The 24,880-nt window shown below is 41.1% G+C and overlaps 1 protein-coding gene across 1 annotated transcript in view; it reads right to left on the reverse strand.

The window, feature by feature from the left end:
- Positions 1-24,880, reverse strand: part of ADCY5 (adenylate cyclase 5) — a 204,249-nt gene that overhangs the window by 56,155 nt on the left and 123,214 nt on the right. Inside the window, exon 3 of the mRNA XM_033064725.2 lies at positions 21,587-21,708. Coding sequence (XP_032920616.1) covers positions 21,587-21,708 — 122 coding nt within the window. The remainder of the gene's footprint in view (positions 1-21,586; positions 21,709-24,880) is intronic.

The raw sequence follows: 24,880 nt of genomic DNA on the forward strand, positions 1-24,880 counted from the left end.
ATTCCACGCTAGAAGTCCAGGATGGGAAAGCATGTAGGGGTGTCCCAGCCCAAGAGCAACAAGGAGAAGGGCAGTTTTGATGGCACCTCATGATGCAGCCCCTATCCCACCTGCAGCACCCAGGAACAACTCCCAGCAAGGCTGCAAGCACAAAATGACCAATGTGTTGCCAAATGACAATTGCAGACCTTGCCAGCTGAGGCCAACTGTGACATAAGGACATCACATCCCATGTCCACAAAGGGTGGACTGGGAAAGCCACCCAGAATGGACAGGGAGAGCCCTGTGAAAACAGTCTGGACTGTTTTGAAAGCACAATTATTTGAATCACAAGTATTATTAATGACTCTTTGATTTCAGTGAATCAATATTAATGTTGTACTGCAAGGACAACAGTGGGTTGTGGTTTTTGGTTTTTTTTTTTTTTTTTTAACTGCACAAAGATTCTATCCCATTGATAATTACAACATGGAAAATACTGACTTGCAATCAAACCCAGCCATTAGGGCAAATTTAAAACTATTCAGTAAAACAATCAGCAGATTTCATCTATATAGATCTAAGATAAAACGTAGACATGCACACATATTTATATAAACAGAAAATATATAAGCTCTACTTGTATATTAGAACATTTATCTAGTGGTTGATTTGTTCTTTGAAGTTGATTATTGCCATCAAGATGTACTTGGAAAAGAAATTGAAAGTCTAAATAACAACCACTTTGGAATTGTTTCTTCTTTGTAAAATAAAACTCCAACATGTTTTAGGCAAATTGCAGAGGTATATTTTCAGTTGGAATTCCCTGCAATGCCTTCAGTCAGAAAGCAAAACCAACAAAAATATTTTCACAAGCATTTTTTGCAAAAATCCCGAAACACATTTCAATTTTGGCATGCTTTTCATATTTTCCTTCTACATTTCAACTCCAATAAATCACCAACCAAACGTATTGCATTAGATACTTCTTTGTAAGTCATGCTGATGCTAAAATGTGCAAGGAAAAAAACAAGAAAGGAATGCAGGGATGTCTGAATCAAAATATACTTTGCCATTTTTAAACAATTGAGAATACACACAAAAATAAATCAAGATTCCACATATTTACAAATACAAGTAAACCTCCTGAAGAAACATACTTGAAATCAAATGAAAGCTTAGACAAGTCTGCACTACTCATAAGCAATTTAAGTATGTGCTAATATGTAATGTACAAATGGGAAATGTCTCCAGTTGTGGTGGCAGTAACAAAATGTGTCTTGTTGCAAGCACGTTCCTCTTCCAACATGGGGCAAATTGCAAATTACTCATTTTTGAACATGTTCACACTCTGCTTGTGTGCATGTTGCAATAGCCTTGTGTTAGAACAGGAGAAATCAAGATCAGCTGTGGCTCTGATGTTCAGATGGCAATGGGTGTATCTGAAAATGCTACACAGGGATGCCCTGAGCCTTCTCCTCATGCTTAATAAACATGGATAAATCACTGAGGTTGCTCCCTCCATTGCCCGTTACTATCATGCTAGATAAATGAATTAGACATTTCTAGAAGTGAAATGGTGGCAATATTTTCAACCCCACAAATGAAGCCTTCAGCAGAGACCTATGGAGCTGTTCTCCACACAGATGTGTCAGCTAACCAAGCACCTGAGTGCATTACAGCCAGCTGTGTGACCTGCTCTACCAAACAGCTCCACTACTGAGCTATCAACAGACCCTGCCTGGGACACATGGGCTGCAGGGAATGGAAAACCTCTCCAGGATATGGAAAGGAGTGCATGTGACATGGCAGAGGACAGAGCAGATATGTGGGAACTGAAGATGAAGAGGATAGACACACATGTGTGTCAGGCAGCTGGAGAAAGAACAGGACACCAGAGTCAGAGAAAACAGTCCTTGAGAGCAGGAACCCAGCCTGAAGCCTCTGTCCTCTGCTCTCAGCAAGGAGCTCTGAAAGCCAACAAACCACATTTTACTCCTGTGCCTCATCTGTCCCCTCCACACAGCCCTGCCAGGTGTCTCAGTCCCAGCCCTGCTAATGACACACAAGGAAGGAATGGGGACCAAGGAACTTCTGCTCCTTCTGTTATTGAAATTCAGCCTGCTCCCTGCAAAGTACCCAGCAACCCAGAAATGACCAGGAAAAGAGATGTCTCTCACAGTAACCATCAGGGAACAGCACATGATCCTCATCCTGTGTTTAGTCAGAGCTGCTATTTGAAAATGAAGCTGTTATATCTATGTTCTTATACACACAAAACTCAGTGAGATGTCCAAAGCACCTCCAGACCCTGCCAATGCATCTTACCCAGACTAGCAGCCTTAGAGATTAAACACACAGCTTCCCACTACCCTTAACTCCTCACTCCACACTTCAGTCTTTCATGTCAGACTACCCTTAGCCATTAAAAGATTTTATTGAAGGACCATGCTGTTGGTGATTGTGATGAAGGGCCCAACTCATGCCAACAATTTGTCAGCCTTCAGAGGTCATGCCATTTCCTTGCTGGTGGGAGGACAATGCCAGTAACAGGCCTGCCTTGTGCCAAAATGTGCAGTAAATGACAGTGGTCAACAAAAGGTCAAATGAAACAAATATTATAGCTATAAAATATCATGGGATAAGTCAGGCAGTGGTTTAGCAGTACTATTAGCTGAAGCCGATTAGAAGGGATTGACCACGCAATCTGCAGCCTGGGCATCAGCAACTATTATCAGCCCTGAGTCCCAGTCCCTTCATCTGGGAGGCTACTGCTTTGTGGAAAAACCAGTATAGCATGTAATTAAAATGTTGTAATGGTTTCAGAGCTCTTGATATATTTTCCACTCCATCACTGTCTTCAGATTTACCATCTGATTGGGTTTTGTCCAGCAGTAACCAGGGTATGACCTCAAAAAATACAGAAAATGGTTTATTTCTGGGAAAGACAGAGAAGAAAAGAGGAGTTATCATTAATTTTATATGTCTTTTAAAATTCTTTCTGTTTTATTTTGGTTGAAAAGTACCACAAATTGTGTTTTAGGGTAGAGGTGAATACTTTCCTAAGATCCTATTTCAGTTCCTATTTCCAGCAAGGACTGGCTCAAGATTTCATAGCTGTACATGGAAAGCTCAGTTTTGTGCCTGTTGCCCTGCATGGCTCATGATACTGACAGGAAAAAAGGATGAAAAAGAGCCTGATAGCAGATCCTGCCATCCTCTCCTCTCCTCAGGGGCCAGCCTGATACCTGCCTGGTCTCACTGCCCCAGGCAGGGGAGCAGGAAAGTGGATGCAGGGACTGGAGCACTCCGCAGCTGCTGGCTCCTAAGGATTCCACCATGTCTGAAGGGCAGCACAGGACAGGTTGGGCTCACAGCTCCAGCTGCTGCTGCCACGGGAATGCCAGCTTCTGCCTGAGCTTGGCTCTTCCCAAAACCACCAGGACACAGTGGATTGCATGGCTCCATGAGCAAGATGTCTGGGCTCTTTGTGCACAGTGCTTCAGAGAGCTGCAAAGGCAGACTGAGCTGAAATGGAGGGAGGCACAGCTAGGGTGCAGAGAAAAGAGGAGAAAATTCCCAGCCTGCTGAGTTCAGCTTTCTCATTTTATGGTCTGTGATGCATGCACACAGATACACCTGGACAAGCAGCTCTGGAATCAGCAGGAGCCTCAGTGCAATATCCCAGAGACGAGCTCAAGTCCATCCCACTGCACCTGGAGTCCTACCACTGCAGGTTTTAGTCCTTTGAAACTATCTCATGTAAGTCAGGTGATCCTTGCACTACTGATACACCCTGAGGCAGAAGCATCACAGGATCTTTGGGATAGCAAAAGATGGCAAAGGAGAACTTTCTTTACAAGTGTGCAGGAAGGGAAGAGATTTGGCAGAAAGCAAAGAACATAAGGAGTAAGAAGAGCTAAGGACAAGGTGGGAAGCAGGAAACCACGTGTCATTTAAACACACATACACACACATACACAGAGAATGATTTTGAAGTGCAGACTTAAATGTCTGAAGCTAATACAGTTATCAAAGGAGAGACATGACACAGGTTTCCCTGCAAATGCAGGATTATTCAAAATGCTAAATTAAATAATGAGTGCTTCTAATGTAAAAACAAAAAAACCCACAGTCATGTTCTATTTCCAGCCATGTGCGTGCTATGCACGCCAGCCACAACATAAATCAAGCAAGGCAAGAAACACAAACCCTATCACCATCACAACGGTAATGCCAGTCATGAATATAAACACCATGTGTTGCTGGAAACCAAACACCACAGGCACTGCATGGGAAACAGAACAAAACCCCAGACTCGGTGAGCTTTAATGGCTTATAAAATCTGCAAAGTGCTTTTGACTGGATCTGAACTAAAGCCATGGTGTTTTACCACAATAAACACTATCTACAAGAGAAGAAAGAGTTAATGTGTCATGATAAAATAATCATTCTTCACTAGAAACAAGCATTCATGAGCAAAGGTGTAACAAGGATGCCACTGGCTGTAGACACAGTCTGTCCTTGCCAGTGAGCTCACTAGGCTAATGGGTGAGGACAGGATCTCAGGGTGCTACACCACCACCCACTGCAACTGGTGTTGCGTGTCACTGAGTCATACTGTGATCAAGGAACAACAAAGAAGGACAGACCAGGATGAAGCTGACAAAACTCTCACTTGAAAGGCTGGGTCAAGCTCTTAACACCAAAGTTGGCTTTTAGAGAACTACAGTAATGTTGAAGTTGGAAGGGACCTCCAGAGGTCATCTTGTCTAGCCCTCTGCTCAAGCAGGGCCACCTAGAGATGGTTACCCAAGACAATGTTCAGATGTCTTTTGAGTGTCTCCAAAGTGGGAGCTTCTCTTCAGCATTTTGGTAGGTGAGTCAATTTTTGCATTTGGACGTCTGTTTAAAAGCCAGTTCCCCTCCAGCACTGTAAGCCCAGAATTATTTTCCAGATCCAGTACCATAAACATAGTATTAAGTTCATCTAGAAGTTCCTGGAATAGACAAGCCATCAGGATACATCCAATCTCTCCTCCCTTGCTATAGCTACTTGGGGATGGGATGGCATGGAGATCCTTGGTGCCTTCTACTCACCCTATGCACAAAATAGGATTCCAGTTTCCAGAAACACTGAGAACATCTCATCATGCTCTTTCCCTGCTGAATTTGATCGAAGTAACAACAGAAGGACAAACCAAAACAAGCTGAGGACAAGTTCACAGCCGTGCCGCAGCGACCGTGGTCAGGCGGCAGCGTGTCTGGGAAAAGGAGCACTAATGTGAGCAAGGGCAGCAAAGCCCACCTAGGGAGGGTGAAGTGGCCCACACAGATCATTGTGCTCAGTGACAGCCCAGTGACCAGTCCAGCAAGCTGCTTCTAGACTATCTCAGGTCTCAACAGCACGTCAGCCTTGCTCTCTAGGGATGTCTGTGTGACAGGCTAAAGACACAGCCTTAGCCATGCAAAAAATGTTCTCCAGAACAGCAGGATACCAGACAGACCAGAGGTTAAAATTTTTCCTTTTCCTACAGTCATGGGAAAGAAGCAAACATAACAGCAAAAAGATACACACTCTATCCTAAACTTATATGGTCATTTGGGAGCAGACCCATTTAATATTGGAAAATCACCTATTGTTTCAAACGAGCCCTAGTGCTGCTGTGACACCTGAGCTGGCACAGCTCCCCCTTGGAAAGAAGAACTCAGTCTTGCACCATGTTCCATCTTGAGACTGGTCATGCTGGCTCCCACTTGCTCAGGAGGGTGAGAAGGCACACACATTCACAAATGTGATAAGCAAAGGGGGCTGGCAAGAGAGAGAAAAATGCAAAATGGGAGGAAATACACAAAAACCCCTATAAAACCCTGGAAAACTGTGAGCCTCTTCACCTTTTTCTTTACAACAAAAGGCAGGGACCTCCCTCCCATCCCTCTTCCAAAGTTGCCAAAAATGTAAACCAAACCCACATGCCATATTTGAGAACTTCACTCTGCAAGCCATACTAACTGAAGACAGCAAAAACCAACAAGGAAGCAGGGACCAGATGGCTCTGGGAGGCACTGGTGGCAACGTGCAGACTGCCATCCACAGCCACTGCATGATGACAGCCAGGCCCATTGCAAAGACACAAACTGCAGAGCCCTGCTTTGACTTGATTTTCCCATGTTTGCTCTCAGGTGAGTGTTCACAGATCAGAACAGCTTGAGGGGCTCATCTGGGAGATGCACATCTCCAGCACAAACACATTCGTGGCTGCAGCTCTGTCTGCATTAGCAGTGCTGGGAATGTCCCATGGAAAGGGCCTGGCCCTGCTGATGCTCAGGAGCTGCAGAGAAAAACAGCACCATACTGTGCTCCTCACATCCATGCCTGTCCCTCACCGACAGCCCAGGAAATGAGAAGAAATTTGGATTCTGAAATCAATAATCAAAAGGGGGAAAATGCACCAGTCATGCAAAAAAAAAGTTTTTCCATGACCTCCCTAGGTTTGCAGTTTACAAGGATGAGTAGCATCCCCAGTTACTGGAACTTAGCTATAGCTAGGCAACATCAGTGGTCCTTTTTTTATTTTAAACATGAAAAACTTGCTATCCTCTCCTTCTAAACATTTTGAGTTACAAGATTTTCTTATTTCAGCAGGCTATATTTAACCAGATTGATTTTTCACTGGAAACAGCAGTAATAAATAGTCTTTTGGGAAGCAAAACTACTTGAAGAAGGCAAAACCAAATAAAAATAGATATGGAGTGGCTAAACTATATGTGTGACACACTATAGATGGTTTTGAGATGAGTGAAAGGAATTTTCATCCTCCATCATTGCCAGCTGAATTAGAGTGTCTGTCAAACCTAAAAAAGAGACCCAACCATTCTAAATAAGACCTTGTGTTATTAAGGAGGAAATTAAGACCTTTTTCATTTATGAAAGAAGAAAATGTCATTTTTTTTTCCTTTTTTTTGTTTTGAAAATGGGAAAAAACCCACGTAAATCCAAAAGATGCCAAATCCATTCTGTCTCCAAGGAAGTTTAAGAGGGCAAAGTTGAAGGATAGGGCCTTTTGCAGGATGGAGCCATGCACACTTGACCCCAACCATGTGCCTTTGCTGTGGCTGAGCAAGTCCAAACTCATCCATCTCTGCCTGACCAGGAAAAAAGAGTTGGCAGGTCTGTCCAAACTGGAGTTGAATCCAGCCCACACCAAAATAAATCTCAGATTCATTTTTGTTCCACAAGACAGCCTGAGATATAGAACTGCATGTAAAACAGAAAGGAAAAGCCATATTCTGCTTTTCAAACTTCAGGTACGTTTTTTCCTTTGGGCATTCCTGCAGTCTGTTTTCTGGGATTAGAGCAATCTCTGATTTCAAAATCCTGCTGCAAACCAGTAAGAAGGACAACAGGGCTAAGAGAATTCTGAAAAAAGGGACCAACACAGTTGTAGTTCTGTTCAAAGCAGGAATGCACTATTCCTTCCTTCCTTCTCTTTGAGACAATACCTTGCAAAATTGACTGAAGATATAGAAGCAGTACGGTGGGAAAGAGAACCAACTAAAAATTTAGGCATTAAAGCAAAAGAAAACCTGTTGCAAAAAACCTGTGCCAGTAACTGGTTGTCAGAGAAGGCGAGAGAGTAATATGTTTTGTCACAGTTAACAGTTTCACAAGTATATCCTGGCTCAGGCACAGGGCACAGAGATGAAATTGCCTCTAATCAGGTTTGTGATGCTTTCTGATATATATTGCTCAGGTCTTTGATGGAGAAAGAATGAGCTCTTCACAGCTGTGAAAACTGCCTTCAGTCTGTTCTTCTCTGGTATCATGGATATTCAGGCAAACAATGATGCTTTTGTACTCCCTAACCCAAAAGCTGCAGTAATTCTGCATGCAGGCATCACTTCAATCTAACCTCACTTCTTCACTCCTTCCCCCAGCCTTCCCAGTGTCCTTCCTTTTGGGATTTATTTACTTTGTCATTTCAGCAAGTCAGGGTTTTCCCTGTGCAAAGTCACTGCGATGGGATGTTCTGTGTACACAATTTCCATTGGTATCTGATTAGATCAATAGTACACAGTGGCCACTTGGTGGGAAAACTGAGTGCTGAAGAATATGAACATGAGTCTTCCTGCCCTTTTTAGAACACTCAGCATGAGTGGACTCCTCACTTCCATACTTTTATATGCAGCTGAGCAGTTGTGTTTTTAAAATTACACTGATGAAACTGCAAAGAGAGGCACAAAGCATTTAGAGACACTTAACTGTGCACACTTTATAATTGTCACTTTTCTAAGAAACACCAATGAACACCAGTGGAGAGGAACTGTAAAATGAAGATATATAATTCTACATCAGGTATTTTGAAAGTTAAAATTGCTGTCCAAAGAAAATGGTACAGCTCATTAACTGAGGGATCAATGTTATTTGGTTAATAAACAAACCTGATGATAAATTTAATAATAAACCACATTCATATTTTCAATTACAAGGGAGATTGGCTGCAATGTCAGAATCAAATGAAAAGGAAAAATCCTGCAGGAAATTGAACTTGTTATCTGGTTGTTGTACACTGCATTAATTTTCTTTACCTGATAAGAGCCAGTAATGAATAGATACCCTCAACTCAAAACTAAAGTCTCCCAACTTCACAAGGACTAACATTAAGTGGTTTTTTTTTCCTTTTTAAGATGCCACCTGCCATCATATCTGAATTGACCAGTGACACTTGGGTGGATATCTATCTTTGTTTCCCTTTGGTGACACAGAAAAGTCCAGCTTCCATGGAGAAACAAGGTAAATATAATGAAATTCTGTAAAATTGGTATCAGTAGTAAAACCACTCCTCCTCAGAAGGCAGGTCAGATGAGCTATTGAATAAGAATTTCTATGCAGAAATGGTCCTTGAACAGGGAATATGAAATTTCATGCACCTCTTCAGCCCCTAACAGATCTCATATTCCAAAATACTTGGCATATTTCCATGGTTTCATAGAGTAAGCAGTGACATTAAGCAACTGTTAAAATGCCATTGGTGCTAGAAATGCAACAACACACTATTTTCTAGAGACAGCAGTATGGTATACAGATAAAACACATAAAGATGCTCAAGGTGGCATTGGAAAAACCTGGCAAAGCAGGAATGTGAATCTCTGCCTCCGAAGTCCAAGAAACATCCATAAAAACCCTACTCCTGACATGCTGGAGCAGGAACCATGGTGATGGCAGGTCTGCTCATGGCATATGTGCACAGTAACTTTCCCCTAAATCTCCCCTGGTTTTTGCAATCAGTGGTTTCTTCTCATAATGAAGCAGACATATAATTTTAACTTGATTTCAAGAGAATTACTGTAATTGCCATCACCAGAATAATAGATCTGCATATAAAGAAATGGTTTTTCTCTTGCATTTTCTATTGGAAAATTTAATTTCTCTGTTAATGCATTAAGATATTTCGCTAAGCCATTTGCTTGCTACTCTCAATATTCACAAAATATTATCACCAAATGTAGTTCCTGCAAACAGCTATTAGTTTACCAGTGTACTAATATCAATAAAATCAAGAGTCTGACCAGATATTTTCCACAGCATAGAAAGCCACCTTGGAGACCACTTAAAACATATAATATGTTTTGTGTCTCATAGCATAAAATAAGAGGAAAGTTGCTGTTTCTTCCTACATCTATGCAAAACCAGTCTAGCTAATTTATTTTCTATGCCACTGCAGTAGCACCAATTTTGGTTTTCACAAAGCTGCATGAAATGGAGTTTAAGTGCCAGGGAGGACACATGCCCATGTGAAGTCTAACACAGCTGGCAATAAAATTGTGGCTAGTGAGTCACAGACAGACAGATTGGGACTCCCTGTTGGGGATCTGGGGAATCCAGAGCTGAATTCACTCTCAGAGAAGGAAGAAGTTTGAACAAACTGCTTCAAGTGAAATGTCTTTTAGAGTATCCACATTAGCAGCCACACTGATCCTGTTCCTAGCACTGACACATGCAGGTTTCTAACAGATGCCTTGCATTAGAATGATTTGCTCTCCCAGACTGCAGTAAAGTGTTTCTCAGACAACACATCCGTGTTCTGCCCAGGGGTCTGTGCTGTAACTGCAGGAATTGATGTGGTACAAACCCAGCGTGAGCAGGGCTGGGGCTGTCAGGCAGATCTGGAGCAGTGGAGAGGGCAGAAGGAAACAGAGCATGCAAAGGGAATACGAACCATAAAGATCTTTGAACAGTCTGGAATCTGCAAGATGTTCACTAAGGCAAATGGCAGCTGTGGTATTTGGTGTTTGTATGGCTGGGTTAAATGCTCCTGCAGTTGGCATATGAGGATTTGATTCCCTATTCTTACACCAGGCCACTCTCTGGGAGCCTGGAAATGCTTAGCACAGCTACTCTATTTCTTATACCACAATAAACAAACTTGCAAAAGTGCTGGATTCTAATAGCCAGTGCAAAGAAAGAAAGAAAGAAAGAAAGAGGTGGGGGGGAAGCGCAGCAGCCCACACAAATGCTGGTAGGCTCAGTGCTAAATAGCAGATGATTCTTACTGAATAACTGCCCTAGATTTTGCAAACAATACAGGGAACAAAAATAGAAACCCATTTACATATTGCTGTTAATAACTTTATTTATAGTGTCACAGCTAGAGCACAATAACTGCAGCCATGGCTTAACTTGAAAGCCATTCACTGTGGAAGAGTCAGACAGATACTGTTTTCTCAATCCTTATGTAACTGAAAAAAAATCCTGCTAACAACATCCAGTCACCAGAATCCTTGTAAACAGAACCAGAAAAGAAGTTAACAGCAGTCAAAGCCAAAAGCAAATCATCCCCAGGATCCCCTTGGCTTCTGCATCTTCTCATAACTTAGGACATGCTGTGGTTAATCGAAGACCACCGGGGCTGGAAGCCCTGGCAAGGAGTTTTTCACTTCAGTTTGAGCCTCATGATAGCACCTTATAGGAATACTTGACTGTTATTTATTTCTTTAGTTGTTACTTGTTTGTTTGAATTAAGAAACATAGCTAGGGTTCAGACTAAGTCAGCAGCCACAACAAGAAACAGCATGTGTCCAGCATTTAAGAGAATCTCATCCCCATCCATGCTGTCATCTAGATGACTGTAGCCAAATCTTACCTGGGAACCAAGATTCCTACCAGCTAAAATACCACTGGCCTGACACAAAAAACTGGAATATCTTTAAGGTGCAGAAACATACACAGAAATTTGTATTCTTGATTCCACAGTATTTTGAAAATGCCTGCTATTTATAAGTAAAAGGAGTGAAACTGAAAGCAAGAAAACCATATCCTAAGACTGTTACCCAGGATGTGAGAAAACAGATCTAATTTTCCCTCTGCCCAAATCCAGCCTGAGCTGGACAACTGGCTATTTTGGACTGGGAACAGGGGTGCCCTCAGGACCTCATGCAGCAGCTGCTCATTACATATAAAATACTCAGAATAATTAGAGGCAGAGACAGCGAGCCCTCCGCTCTGCCCTGCTGATTATGGTGCTGTGACATGGGACAGTGGGATTCAAGCTGCTGCTCCGGGGTTTGATTGTTTTATATAAAAAAATGAAACAGAATTAACAAAAGAGAATGAGGATGCCTTCTTCATTTATGGCCTGTCCTAGGAGATGTGGCCTCAAATGCCCTCTGGCACATGGGAAAACTGAATTCAGACAACCTACCCTGGCACGTGGGTCGAGCCTCTATTCCCCTGATGAGCATGGTGTGCCTGATCACTTGTGCCTCTTCAGGCTTTTGCTACCTCTGTGCTGTACTTTCTGCCACATGGAATGCCAACTGAATCAATTAATTCTCTGGGTTTCCATTTGGGTGAGGAACAGGCTGCAGGTACAGCCAGCACCCATGAGAAGAGCCCAGCACAGAGTGTGTGTGTGCTTCTGCACACTCCCTGCCTGCTCCTCAGGCACAGCTCCTCAGAGCCCTCAACACCTAGTCATCAGCACATTTCTGCAATGGGAGCCAAGCATTTCTGAACTCTGATCAGCCCCACTACCAAGTCAAATTAAAGAACTCACTGTCCATATCGGGTTCTAACTTTTCAGACAAGGTATCATTTTCGGTTTACTTCTTCGCCCATTGCATGCTTCCAAGGAAATGCAGCTCAGCAGGTAAGCCACACCTGCAATTTCAATGCTCCTGGGCTTTGCAAAAAATCTATAATCACTTCCAATTTCAACAACAAAATTTTACTCAGTTTGCAGTTGAAAATTATAAAGAATACTGGATAGTAAGAGCAGAATATCACTTACAATTTACACTCTGTAACACAACTTTGTCTCTACATGACACCTGTCATCCTAAACTGTGACCTGATGGCCCCTATTCCACAGAAGGGAAGAATCTTTGGGAAGAAAGGCAAGGATGTTTTTTTCTCATTTTTAATTGAAACAAAGTAGAACTATTAAATGAAAAGGCCTCTTTTTCTCTTGCCTGGAAAGGAAATTAATCTCACAAAGGGGCTTACAGTAGTTTTGAATGCAATCCAGAACAAAAGGTTCCAAATGAAACAGAATAATTATACTTTTATGGATCAACTCTTGGCATTTGTTGAAGCCTGATCTGTAACTGCAATTGCTCAAGTTCCCCTGAGCAGAAGCCAAAGTTTTGTTTGTTTTGTTCTACAAATTGATTCTTATTAGCTCATTCTTTGGAAAGAGCCAAGGCACAAAGCAGTGATGCACTGGTGTGCATGTTCCTGGAATGGAGGCTCTCCACCAGCACTGCTGTGGCACATAACTGCCCACTATCTACCCCTGCTTGCATCTGGCTTCCACTGTCCCTTCTCTTTTCCTCCAGACATGCTAACAGTTGGTAAATTTGCTCCTTTCTTTCCAAGGTTTTTTTGTCTTCCCCATATTTTTGCCTACCTCTCCTCCCCACTAATATCCTATCAGCTCTGTTACACAGGTTCTCTCAGTTCCTTCATGGTTCAGGGAGTTACAAAGCACCTCTCTGAATTGCTGCTTCCTTCAGAACTCATGCATGTGTCTGCTAGGCCTTGGAGATAACAGAAATTAAGTAGTTGTGAGAAGGAGAGTTGTCCTAGTAACCCTCTATTAGCAACATTCCCCACAGTGAGCAGGAATGGAGCCAGTGTATGATCACACTCTACAAAGAATCATGCTTAAATAAAAAAACCTACCCAAAACCCCAAAGCAATGAGCTGACATGGTGGATCAAACTGACACTACTGTAACTCTGCTGGGAAAATTCCGCACTGCTTCCTACCTGCAGCTTCCTCTTCATGTGAGAGGGCAAGCCATGCTTCCAGATGCTTTGCACAGCTGTTGCTGGGACAATACAACAAGCTGATCATACAACTCAACAAAGCCCTGGTCACCCAGCCTTCTGCATGCCACTTACTGGGGAGGTCTCTGCAACAGGAGGCTAGGAGAGAATTTTTTGCTGATGGTCACACAGATCCACCACAGCAGGTTTTTGGGGGTTGGTTCTGTAGAACTGCAGATGAGGAAGTTGATTTTTGAATGCTGATGATCCTATATATTTAAGGCATCAATTTAGGAGGTTGATTAAAAAAATGGACAGGGTTACTGATTGAGAATGTCCTTAGATTTTCCCAGTGCCTTTAAGAACCTCAGATATTTGCCAAAATCACACAGAGCAACCACAAAGAGCTCTGCTGCTCATGGTATCAAGGAAGATAACACCTGTATTGCTATATTTTGGTTGCTCTTTAAATAGCATCCCACAGACACTTCCCAATCTCTGAAAGCTACCTGCAAACTTCCAGGTCCCCAGAATCTACACAGTTTTACAAATCCTTATTCCCACCATTTAAAATTGTGTGCATCCTTCTTGTGCTTTGTAACAGAAACACAATTGGGCACAGAAAAATTCCAGTTTTCTAAAAAGAGCACTTCTATCATTCCACAAGGACAATGCCATGCCAATGGGATGAGTGTGATGAAATTAATTAAACCTTTAGTCTTTTGCCTGCTTTGTTCCTTTGTGCAGTCCTCTGGTGCTCCTCATTTCTGTTAGTTCTGCTTCTGAAGTGACTTGCTCTTAGCTTGGTTTCTTACCAAAGCTCCACTTATGGAATTATGCAGACTGCACAGTCACTACCAACCTCTCCCCAACTTTTTCACCACTTAGTATAAAGCAAAGTTAATGAAAAAGAGAAAGTTTAGACACCACACTATGACTTTCATTTACTGAAGGACATAGACTAAGTTAGCAATGGTACTAACTTGAGTCACAGGATGCCAGACCACTCCAGAGCTCTTCTCCACTAATTGGTTTCAGCTTTTGTCTCTTCTTCATTATTTATCCAGTGTCAAAATTATATATACACCAGTAGGAACAGATGCACAAATTAGCAGCAATTGTTGAGGGATATAAATATAGTATAAAACAAGAGAAGTTAATCCATCCCCATCCAAAACTGTGCCTCTGTTTTATAGCTTCTGTAAGACAGTTTCAAATACTTTTGCAAAGTTCCCTGCATTATAGAATAAAAAGTTTAACTAATTTTTGCTTTTCAGTCATTATCATCTAGGGAGGAAGCAAAAAGGTGGGATGATGATTTTAATAAAAACCTCTTCAAATGTTACATAAACTCAGTGTTCTTAAAACCACTTTGCATGTTAACTACATGACTAAGCAATTCATCAACTGAAATTTCACAAAGTCTTTACAAGAGAAAAGCAACTCTGTAAAAGTAAGTCTTCACAAAAGAAAAGTTTTGTTCAGAGAATACTCAATTTTTCTTGCCAAGGTTACTCCAGAGTACAGTGGACTGGGAGTGAATTAGTTCAATAAACATAATATGATAATTTTTTTTTTACTATAAATTTGATACATTGCTTTTATCAGACCAATCAGCAGTCATACTTACATTTTTAAAAATTAATTTATTCTTACTACTATTGAAGAAAAAAGAGAATCCAAACAACCTTGATGAGTTAAAATTCTGCTCTGTAAACTTCTACAGGCACCTTCATTATTCTCTCCAAATTACTGTTCACAGCATTTCATCATTAAAACATCTAACACTCTTCAATCCACCACCCTGTGAACTTCACAGGCCCTTGTGTAAACTCAGAATAGCAGGGTGTGAATTATACATCACAGGCCCTTCCTAATTGCTGATGGCTTGCTGGTGGCTGCAGATCTGCAGTCACCTGGCATCCTGCACTTCTGGGATGTTATCTTTATTCCAACACACGTGTTCAGGGAGTGCATCCAGCGGGGTGCCCTGCAGCCACTTATTTATCTGTTTTGTTCTTCAGAGGGTACAAGGCTCGCTCACGCCCCTGAAGACACCAGGGGCTCCCAGCAGGGACCAAGATCACAATATATCAGTTCAAAGGGGAAGATCACAGAGCAAATGAATACTTCAACACGTGTATTTGTGCTTAAAGGTTGCTGTGCACACACACAAAGAGGTAGATTTGCTAAAATATATAAAACTGCTGTATTTTTTGGCTTAAAATTTTTCACGACTGAGCCATCAACACAAATACATTTATTATCGAGGGGGAGTTATCCTGGATTGAAACATCCCCTGTAATATTAACACCCAGACTTATTGCACAGCTCTGAGGTCAGTGGAGTACCAGGTGTCTCAAAGGATACCCAGGTGTATCAAGGCTGCAAAGTAAGTGAATTTCTTTACATGTCAATTTTAGTGTGAATGACAATCTCCAAAAAACAAAGTGACTTTTTCCTCTCAAAAACAACAAATTGATCAGGAAGAGACAAGTGATTAGTGGTAGTAAGAGCAGAGAATTTTACCTTCATCCATGGCTGAAATGTACTTCTGCACTTCCTAAAGCTTATTGCTAACTTGAAAGAAAAAAGAAAAATCTGCAACATTAAAAAGCAAAGATTCACACCTGCCAGGCATAGGTGAAACTCCCAAAAGCTGGCTCTTGACAAAGAGAGTTCCTGCTTAGGTAAAATTCACTGTTGTATTTGGGGAAAGACGTGGGCAGGCTTATTTCCCTCCTACTCCCTTTTCTCATCCTACAGCTTCAACCAGAAGTTACAGCAATTAAATGCTCTGAACTCACATGAAACCCACAGATACCCCCCACCTACAATCAAAAATAACTTTCTACTGCTCGTGGGCACATGCCTTGAATAAGGAAAAGGAGGGAGAGGTCTTGCCAAGCCTTGATTCTGAGAAAAAACCAACCAACCAAACCATGAACACACTTTGGAGGAAATTGAAGCACACAGGCTGGCACAGAGAGCAGCAGCAAGGATGCAAGACATGGACAAAAGTGGCTCTTGGGCTTTCTCCTGCTTGATGCTGCTCTTCCTTGTTTTTAAACAGCAACCATCAATTTTCATTCTGCCTCCCCACAGAAAGAAGACAAGGAAGAAGATGGATTATACAGTAAATATTAAAAAAGTTACTGCTCCTGCCCTTTCCTGGCAATGAGGCCTTCCAGAGAAATTAAAGCTACACAAACTTTGGCTGAGATAAGGGACTGTGTAATATTTGGAAATATCCATGGAAGAGCTGTCAGAAATTTATACCTGCCACAATGTAATTTTATTTATTCAGGAGCACAAGTCCTTTACCACCAAGAATCATTAAGGGCAGATGTCCTGTGTGTCAGGACAGTGGGAGGAGGGAAGAAAAAGATGTTGGAATTCTTCCTCAGATGTCATAGTTCACAATTCCATAGAACCTTGCAATCTGGGAATTAAAAAAACTTCATAAGCAACTAATTAGGCATCACAACACCTAAAAGGTGAAGAGGTTAAGTTGACACAGCTGGTCTGAATACCCTGACATGCAGCCAAAGTGCAACTATTTGGTCATTTTTAAGGGGAGAACCTTTTGGTGTTAGAATGTCATTAAATCAGAAGACGAGTCACAAATGTTTTTCATTAAAAAAGCCGAAAGCAAATTGTCTTATTTCATTTCTGCAAACAGTTTAGTTCAAATTGTCAAGAAGTTTAAGAAACTCTGAAAACAGGTTAATGTTGCTAAGTACATGATTCATAAGAATTATGTGAAGGGATGAAGAGAGGAAACTGTCACTTTTACTGCACTTGGATGTCAGCCCTAAAATAAGCTTCTTGAAACAGTTCATCAAAGGAATTTCAATGACAAAGCCAACCTTTATCCCTTCACAGAGGACTTCAAGCCTCCTTTTATAGCACAGAGATTACTATATTTGGCCAAACCTAGATAACATTAAAGCCATTATCACTGCAGTGAGACACTATAAATAGCAATAGTAATGCAGAGCACTTAAAATTCTGTCTGGGAAGCATGATAGATAAACAATATTATCTATGCATAATTTAGGGCTTGTCTATCAGACATAATCTCATTCATGATAACATGAACAAATTTAGTTACATAATTCACCTTGTTGTTTACCCAAATTACTTGCATAGTCTTGGGAACTCCTTTCCTGATTGCTTTTGACAATAGACTTTATATTTAACACACACACATATGTGGGAAAGGTCAAATCATGCTCTGAGGTTCTGGATTTGTCAAAGTTAATTCTCATTCAATAAATCAGGACAGGAAACTGTTTCATTCTCTGTTTAAAAGTTCTGTTCACGTGCATTGAAAAAGAGTGAATTAACCCCAAACATTTGCATCTTTGTTTTGTCACCACACTAAAATTTTCAGAAGAATACAATCCTGAAACAAATTTTGCTGCCAAAAATTACAGGAAATTATATTTTCATTGTGGATAAATTAGTCTCTGAACTTTACTTTCCAAAACAATAATCAGGAGATTATGAACTCATTTGCAGGAAGTCCAGATGAAAAGATTTGCTAAAAAAATTTTGTCTTTTACCCATTCAGGTCAAAAAGACCTCAGTATTTTGCATTTTAAAAAATCATCTTTCCTTTATGGTGAGATAGCCCACCCTCTAAGAGAAGTGTACCACAGTAAGCAACATCATAGCAGAACTGCTCCTTATTAAAGGATCATGGCTATGTTTTACAGATTTACTGCTGGTACTTGAGGAAGATCTTTTCTACAGAGGTTTAGATTGACTTCTTTTTTCTTAAAAAAAAATATAAAAATCATGTAATCTCTTTTTCTAAAAAAAAAAACCCCAAAAAACCCCTGAACAATGTAACCTAGAATCTAAAACTAAGCATATAAGCAGAACTGTAAAATTAATGACACTTCATTTTTAAACTAGAAAATAAAGCCTACACACATTAACTTCACATAATTTTAGATTAACGTTTTCTGCTGGTAGAGTGGTTGGGTTTGGTTTTTAATTAAAATTAGAGGTGGTCCCAAAAGCCCAGACCAAATCATCCCTGAAAATTAAAATATTTAATCTTATCTGGAAGAGAATTTAGTAAGCCTCTTCTCCCACACAAAATGTCAAACCAGGCTAAGTGCACAAGGCTGTGCTCCTGTGCCTCCTGAGTTCAAAGGACCCAAGTTAAACCCATCTGGAAGGAAACCTCCTCATTATTTCCATCTTGACAGTGGGTTTGGAGAGCAACCTCACTCTGAAGATCCAGTAAAATTCAAGATGTCAGGTTCAAGGCATTAAGATGACAATCAAACTTTTACATCAATAGCTAACAAAAATTCCCATCCATTATACTTTCATTTAAAATCTATTTTTATACACAATCTGGGAGAATGGGGGAAAAAAGCATCGCTGAATACAGCTGATGGAGAAGAAAAACCCACACCTCTGTTCCAGCACACAGACCTTCCCACTCCTCTGAACTGCAGAGGAAATGCTCCTGCTGATAAATCACCAACAGGAAGCCAGATTCAATGGCTGGGCACAGCACCCTTGCACTGACTTCACATACTTCTCAATTGCCTTGACACAATAACCTTTAGCTCATAAAAACTTAGCTCTTATGACATTTTTGAATAGTGACGAACACAAAACAGAATTGCTTGGAGCGTTCTCATCTCAAAAGCCTCCCCTTGAGCATTTCCCTGCACAAAGCAAAGAGCATGCTTGCTTTTATTGAGCCAGTTCATTAATCAGCATGGCTGAGATGCTGCCTCCCCCCTCCGTGGTGTTTCTGTGTGCACGTAAATGCTTCAAAACCATCCACAGCCATTCCCACTAGAGGTGGTTTCAGTGCACCCAGGCAAGAGCAAAGGCTCCGTGCTGAACTCCTGGTGTGAAATGAGTCATTTGTTCCAAATCATGTTTCCTTTCTTCAATATTCGCACTTAGTTATTCATTTCCCTAAAGTACATGAAGATGAGATGTTCCTGAGTTATTTTCTATTTGCTCTCAGCACATACACTATTTTATTCCTATTTCTTATCTCACTTTTCCAGCCTTTTCCATGATTTCAGTGGGCTTTGATTCAGGACCTCAGAGGCTCAGACAACAAAGCCCACACTTTGAGGAAGATATCATTTAAGTTGTTTCCTCTTATGATCTTTTGACACTTCAGTTCCCTTTGCACAGGAGACAGTTGGCACCTGCAAGGGCCTGATTCCTAAACACTCATTACCATGAGGAACAAAGTTAAAATTACTTTTAAGCTGCAGAAGTGAAACAATTACATAAATGCTTATATTATTCAATAAATATGCAAGATGTCAAAATTAAATGTTTGCAAGTCTTTTGTTAGCCACCCATCAGGAGCTGACTGGTGCACATACCCCTTTATGCATTTGTGTTTCACCTTTCATGTTTCCTCACAGCCATAGCTGAAAATCATATTTCTTTTCTCTTTCCATACTCTTAGCCATGTGCCATTTTTTAATCCATCTTTTGAGATCTCCATGTCTCCATACCAGCCATTATCTTCAGTCTATATTTTTCCAGTCACAATTGTTACATCAGGTTTCCCTTCCCCCTTTAAATTTTTTCATTTGCAAACTTAGTTTATTATTGTTTATTTAGTTTTTGCATATGTAGTCATATAAATAAAAATTTCAAATTAGTATCTTCCTAAAGAGATAATCAGCTTTACTAAGATTGGACTACTGAACAACTTTCAAACCTGCAAAATAATGACATATGGAAATTGATGTGGAAGACTAAAATACCATAGTCTTATGGCATAGCTAATGAGTTTCAGTTAGTTTGAATGTCAAGTTGACCTTTGAGTAATGGAAAAAAGTAATTCACAATCAGCATCTATCACAAGAAATTTACACTCCTACTTGACCAAGCTCAGTGTCATTAAGGAAAAAAATTAATGTGAAGACACAAAACTTAATTTACTGTAGCACAAAGTCTGCTGAGGAGACTGTGGATGGCCTCTTCCCTTCATCACCATGCACATATCCTGTATTTTTCATCACTGACCCGTTATTGCCTTTGATTTCTGATACTGTGTCTGTCTTCATTGTATTGCTAATGGATCTTTATCTCTTTACTGAGTCACAACCAAAAAAACTGAAGGGCTGAATTGTGACCAAGCCAGCACATAGAGTCTCCCTGATTTCAGTGAGTTTTATGTAAGGCTACATTCAACACTGAGCAACCTCCCAGTTTTCTGCTTGTACATTGCCTCTCTCAGCTACCCTCAATCCTGAGGTACTCTCTTCAAACGCATCAGAATTTCATGTGGATTTTTTCATGTCAGCTATTGGAGGGTGCAGTATGTCAGAAACTCACTTTTACTTGTTGAGCATAAAGTATCAGAAAATACAATTCACCAAGATACTAAAGTTGGATTAGAGAGAAAGGCTACACAGGGAGTTGACACAAAAAAGCTCTTGTTGTAAGGGGAGATGGAAGAGGGAAGCTCCCTGTCCCCAGTCCCTGTGTCTCAAAAGAAGTATTTATAGACTGTCAGAGCTGTTACACAGTTCCAGGACCTGGCTTAGACATAAGTGATCTCCACAGAGATCAGGTACAACAGCAGAGGTGAAATGCATTAAGATTAGGTTAAACTTTACAACTGCAGCCTATGAAGATATCAAGCCACCTGAAGTACTACTTCATTGCCTCTTCCCTGGGAAACTGGCCAGTGGGAACCAGGAGATGTTCAGAAGCTCCTGGGGCTGGGCTACCCCAGCAACACAGGCTGAGTTTGATTTTGCATGACTTGCCAGAGATTGCATATTAAACTGTTCTCCTCATCCAGGCAGATCGAGGAGCAACACATTGCTGGATGACTGAGCAGGTGTTAAAGCTGTCACTAATGGATCCCTGCTTCTTGTAATTCCAAACTGCCAGAAACCACTCCAGAAAATCTAGACCTTGCCTGGGCTCTGCAATTCACCCTGTGGGAATTGTTCCCAATTTTTAACTTGCATTCCACCGTCTCTTATCAGAGGGGTTCTTGTAATTGTCCAGAAATAACTGACCCCCTATATAACACCTTCTCAAAACAGTCAACACTTACTACAGACAGGAAAAAATGAAAAAAAAGGAAAATGTGGGGAATGAGCTCAGTTCAAGCCACTTCTCAAAAGAAGATATTGTTTGAACGAGGCAATCCTCCTACCATCTTATAAACAAACTTTCATAAGTCAACTAGTGACACTTTTGAGTCTTTACACTGATTTTGGATTATGTGTCACTGACATCTTCATCCCTGTGTGTTCAGGGTCAGGCATTGGGAGGGTCCCTGCTCCCCCATGGCTGGGAGACAGGCTGCTGTTCTTACCTGACATTGTCATGCTTCTGGATGTAGATCTTATGAAACATCATGTCTTCCTGCTTGGCATTAATGTCAGCTTTCATCTCCATGGCAACATGTCGAGGAAGTACAGAGAGCAGGAGACGCTCCTGTGGAGTCAGACAGATGAACCAATTAAAACACCTGCTGCCCAGTTAACAAACACACTTTGTTCCTTACTGGGGAGAAATGACTCATCACTTTGGTGAGAGATGAGTACAACCAAGCAAAATGGGCTCCATAAACCCAGTAGCTGATCCCCTAACCAGTCATATGCAACTCTGCTCCCAACCCCACTATAAGAATTCAATGGTTTTGGAAGAAAAAAGTATTATTTTTCATTCCAGATACACTGGGCTTGCAATTCATGGTTGCCAATTCTTGCAAATGAAGGAACCATGCAACTCAAAGAGTGTCCATGCACTGCTCTTGGAAGGACTCTGATAAATTATATTGTCTGACCTCCCACACAGTCTCTGCACACCACCATGAAGTCTTCCTTCACCTAACACCAGAGGAATGATACCCCAACACCCTTGGGCACTATTTAAAATTCTTTCCTTGCTTATCTAATTATCTAAGCACACTCCCCCAGCAGGCACAAACCTGCTCTCAGCAGCTAAAATGTCATAGAAACGCCCTGATAAAACCAGCATGAAAAGTGCTACTGCTGCACTTTAAACTGCTGTTAGTGCCCAATTGCATTAAGATCTGTAAACCCACCCACTCACCTACAAGAGTATTTTCAATAACCACATATCATCATCAACAGTTTGTGGCTCTCCTTGCCCCTCACTTGGCACTTCTATTTACTGATTGTGTGACTTTTGTAACATTTTACAAGCTGCTCCTACAGAGTATGCAAAAATTGACAAAATGATGACTTTCTGGTGATTTTCCTAAAAACTCACATAAAAACAAGTGCTTGTTATTATTCTATATTTGGCACCAATTTCGCATAGAAATTATAGAATTTAAACCTGCAGGTAACTCGTGCCCGAGGGCACAAATTTGTGTATATCAGGAATCACACCTGAGAATTCTGCCCAGAGCTTCATTCTATTCCCAGTCACACCCTGTGAAGTTCAAAAGGTTTTTCTATAGCTCATGAAGGTGGGGAGCATCTCCTTTGGGATCAGCAGGTCCAACCTGCAGCCAGTGCTCTGGAATAGCTGGAGAATCCCAAAAACTTGTGCCACTCTTGTCTTTATTTTTCTTTCCCTGCAGTGAGCAGGAGGAAGAAAAGGGCCTTCCTTCTTGATGACACAGACAGAAGGTGACACAAAGGAAGGTCCCCAACCTTATCTAACAGCTCATTAATTCTCAACAGCACAGGGAGCAGCAGGGTTCAAACACAGCCTGACTCAGAGGGGTCAGCAATCCTGTCCAAGTACTCACATCACCAAACCACTTGCCCATACTGCAGTTATAGGCACATTTCTGGCTTCTAATTCCTAGCTTTAACTGAAAGTTCACCATTTATTTCTTGCTCTAAGGAGAGAGAGGAACCCTGGGGGAACCAGAGAAGATGAATCCACTGAAAATGTGCTCAGCATGCACTGAGACATTTTATACTCTGTAGCACTGCCCAGTATTTCTTTTTCCCCCTTCAATGTGCACCTTAAAGAGACTGAATCTGCCTTCAGCCTTTGAAGAGATAGTAATAACTCAGAAGATGTGTTGGAGGGATTTCTATCTCTGCTTAAAACTGCAGCAGTCATAAAAGATACTTGTTTTTTAAAGTACTGCCACTGTCACTAGCATACCTCAGGTGCTAACAGTTACATATCCATTTTTTTTAAAAAAATAAGCAGCTCATGAATCATGCACGTGTCCTTAGGCTTCTGTCAGCTATTGGTGCACTCCCCGAGTGGAAAAGCACAACACATTTGTATGCTTCCCAGAGTAAATGGTGTATACACTGTTGTCATTTGCATATTCTAATAGGCATCCTCAAATGTGTGAAAGCTGCTATTTTATGTGTGATTTTACACATCCTCTAAATAACTTGGAGCTTTACAGGAGGTTCAGGGGCACCCACAGGTTTGGAACATTCCCTGTGGGCGCAGGAGCACGGAGGGTTTGCTTGCTTCCAAAACAGAGACAGGAGCTGAGTGTGTGTTACAACCACTCCAGGAGACTGACACCCACATTTCTGGGTAGCTTTTACTGGAGAGCCCCCACCCCTACTCTTCCTGACACCATAGGCACTTGCCAGATTAAATCATCAATATTTTCAAGACACTCGAGATCTCCAGGAGCTGCACTAATAATCAGGGAATAAGAGAGGCTCATCAGGTGAAACAAATGCATGTGGCACAACATCCCTTCATGCAGCTGCTAATTAGGAAGTTGAGCTGTGTTACAGAGCTGAGCATTATCTTTATTCTGTTTGCTTGGGGTCATCACAATCACTGAAAATAACCTCTGAAGCTAACAGGAGAAGGCTATAACAAGTGCATTTGTAAGAGAGAGAATGCCTTCAAAACAACAAAATCCCTATGTTTTATTTCAAATGGAGCAGAGAAATTAGGGTCTCCACAAGAGTACAATTTTCATTTTGATACAATAACTAGAAAGAGCTGCAGCCCTCGCTGTAAAATCACATATTATGCACCAGTGAGGTGACTAGGACTGCTGTTTTACAAGTATAACAAGGCAGTGTTCTGACCTGATAAAAAAGCAAGAGCAAATCCATATATAATTCTCACTTCAAAATAACATGCAAGTATAGTTCCACTGAATTATACATTAAACAACTGCATCCCAAGGAGCACCAGTCTGTCTCTAAAACAGGCACATAAATGAAGGCGTTCAACACAGATCTACCCTGTTTACATGAGTACACATGGATTTATGTGTACATGGGCACACACATTCTCACAATGACTCTGCAAAGGAATTTTAACTATTTATGAAGTCCTCTCCCAAAATGACCTCAAATCACTACGAATATTTAGTATCTTATCCATTTCTCCTCTGGTGTACTAACAGTTACTCTTCACCAAAAGTGATGCTGACATGAAAAAAGGGAGAGAACAGCTTTACAGAGACAAAAGACAAGCAATGCTAGAATAGACAGTGCAATCCCAACAACCCACCCCTTAAATGCTATTTGCTCCCTACAGAATGTGAAGAATATCTGATTTTTCATCCAAGAATATTTTTTTCTGGGCAAATAACAGTGATTCCTGTTATGGCTCTGCCCTACATTATCTCAAGTAATGAAATCACAAGTCATCTCTTTTCTGCATTGGACATTCTGGATTTTCTATTTACTTT

This window comes from Catharus ustulatus, chromosome 7 (genome assembly GCF_009819885.2).
Source record: "Catharus ustulatus isolate bCatUst1 chromosome 7, bCatUst1.pri.v2, whole genome shotgun sequence".
NCBI lineage: Eukaryota > Metazoa > Chordata > Aves > Passeriformes > Turdidae > Catharus > Catharus ustulatus.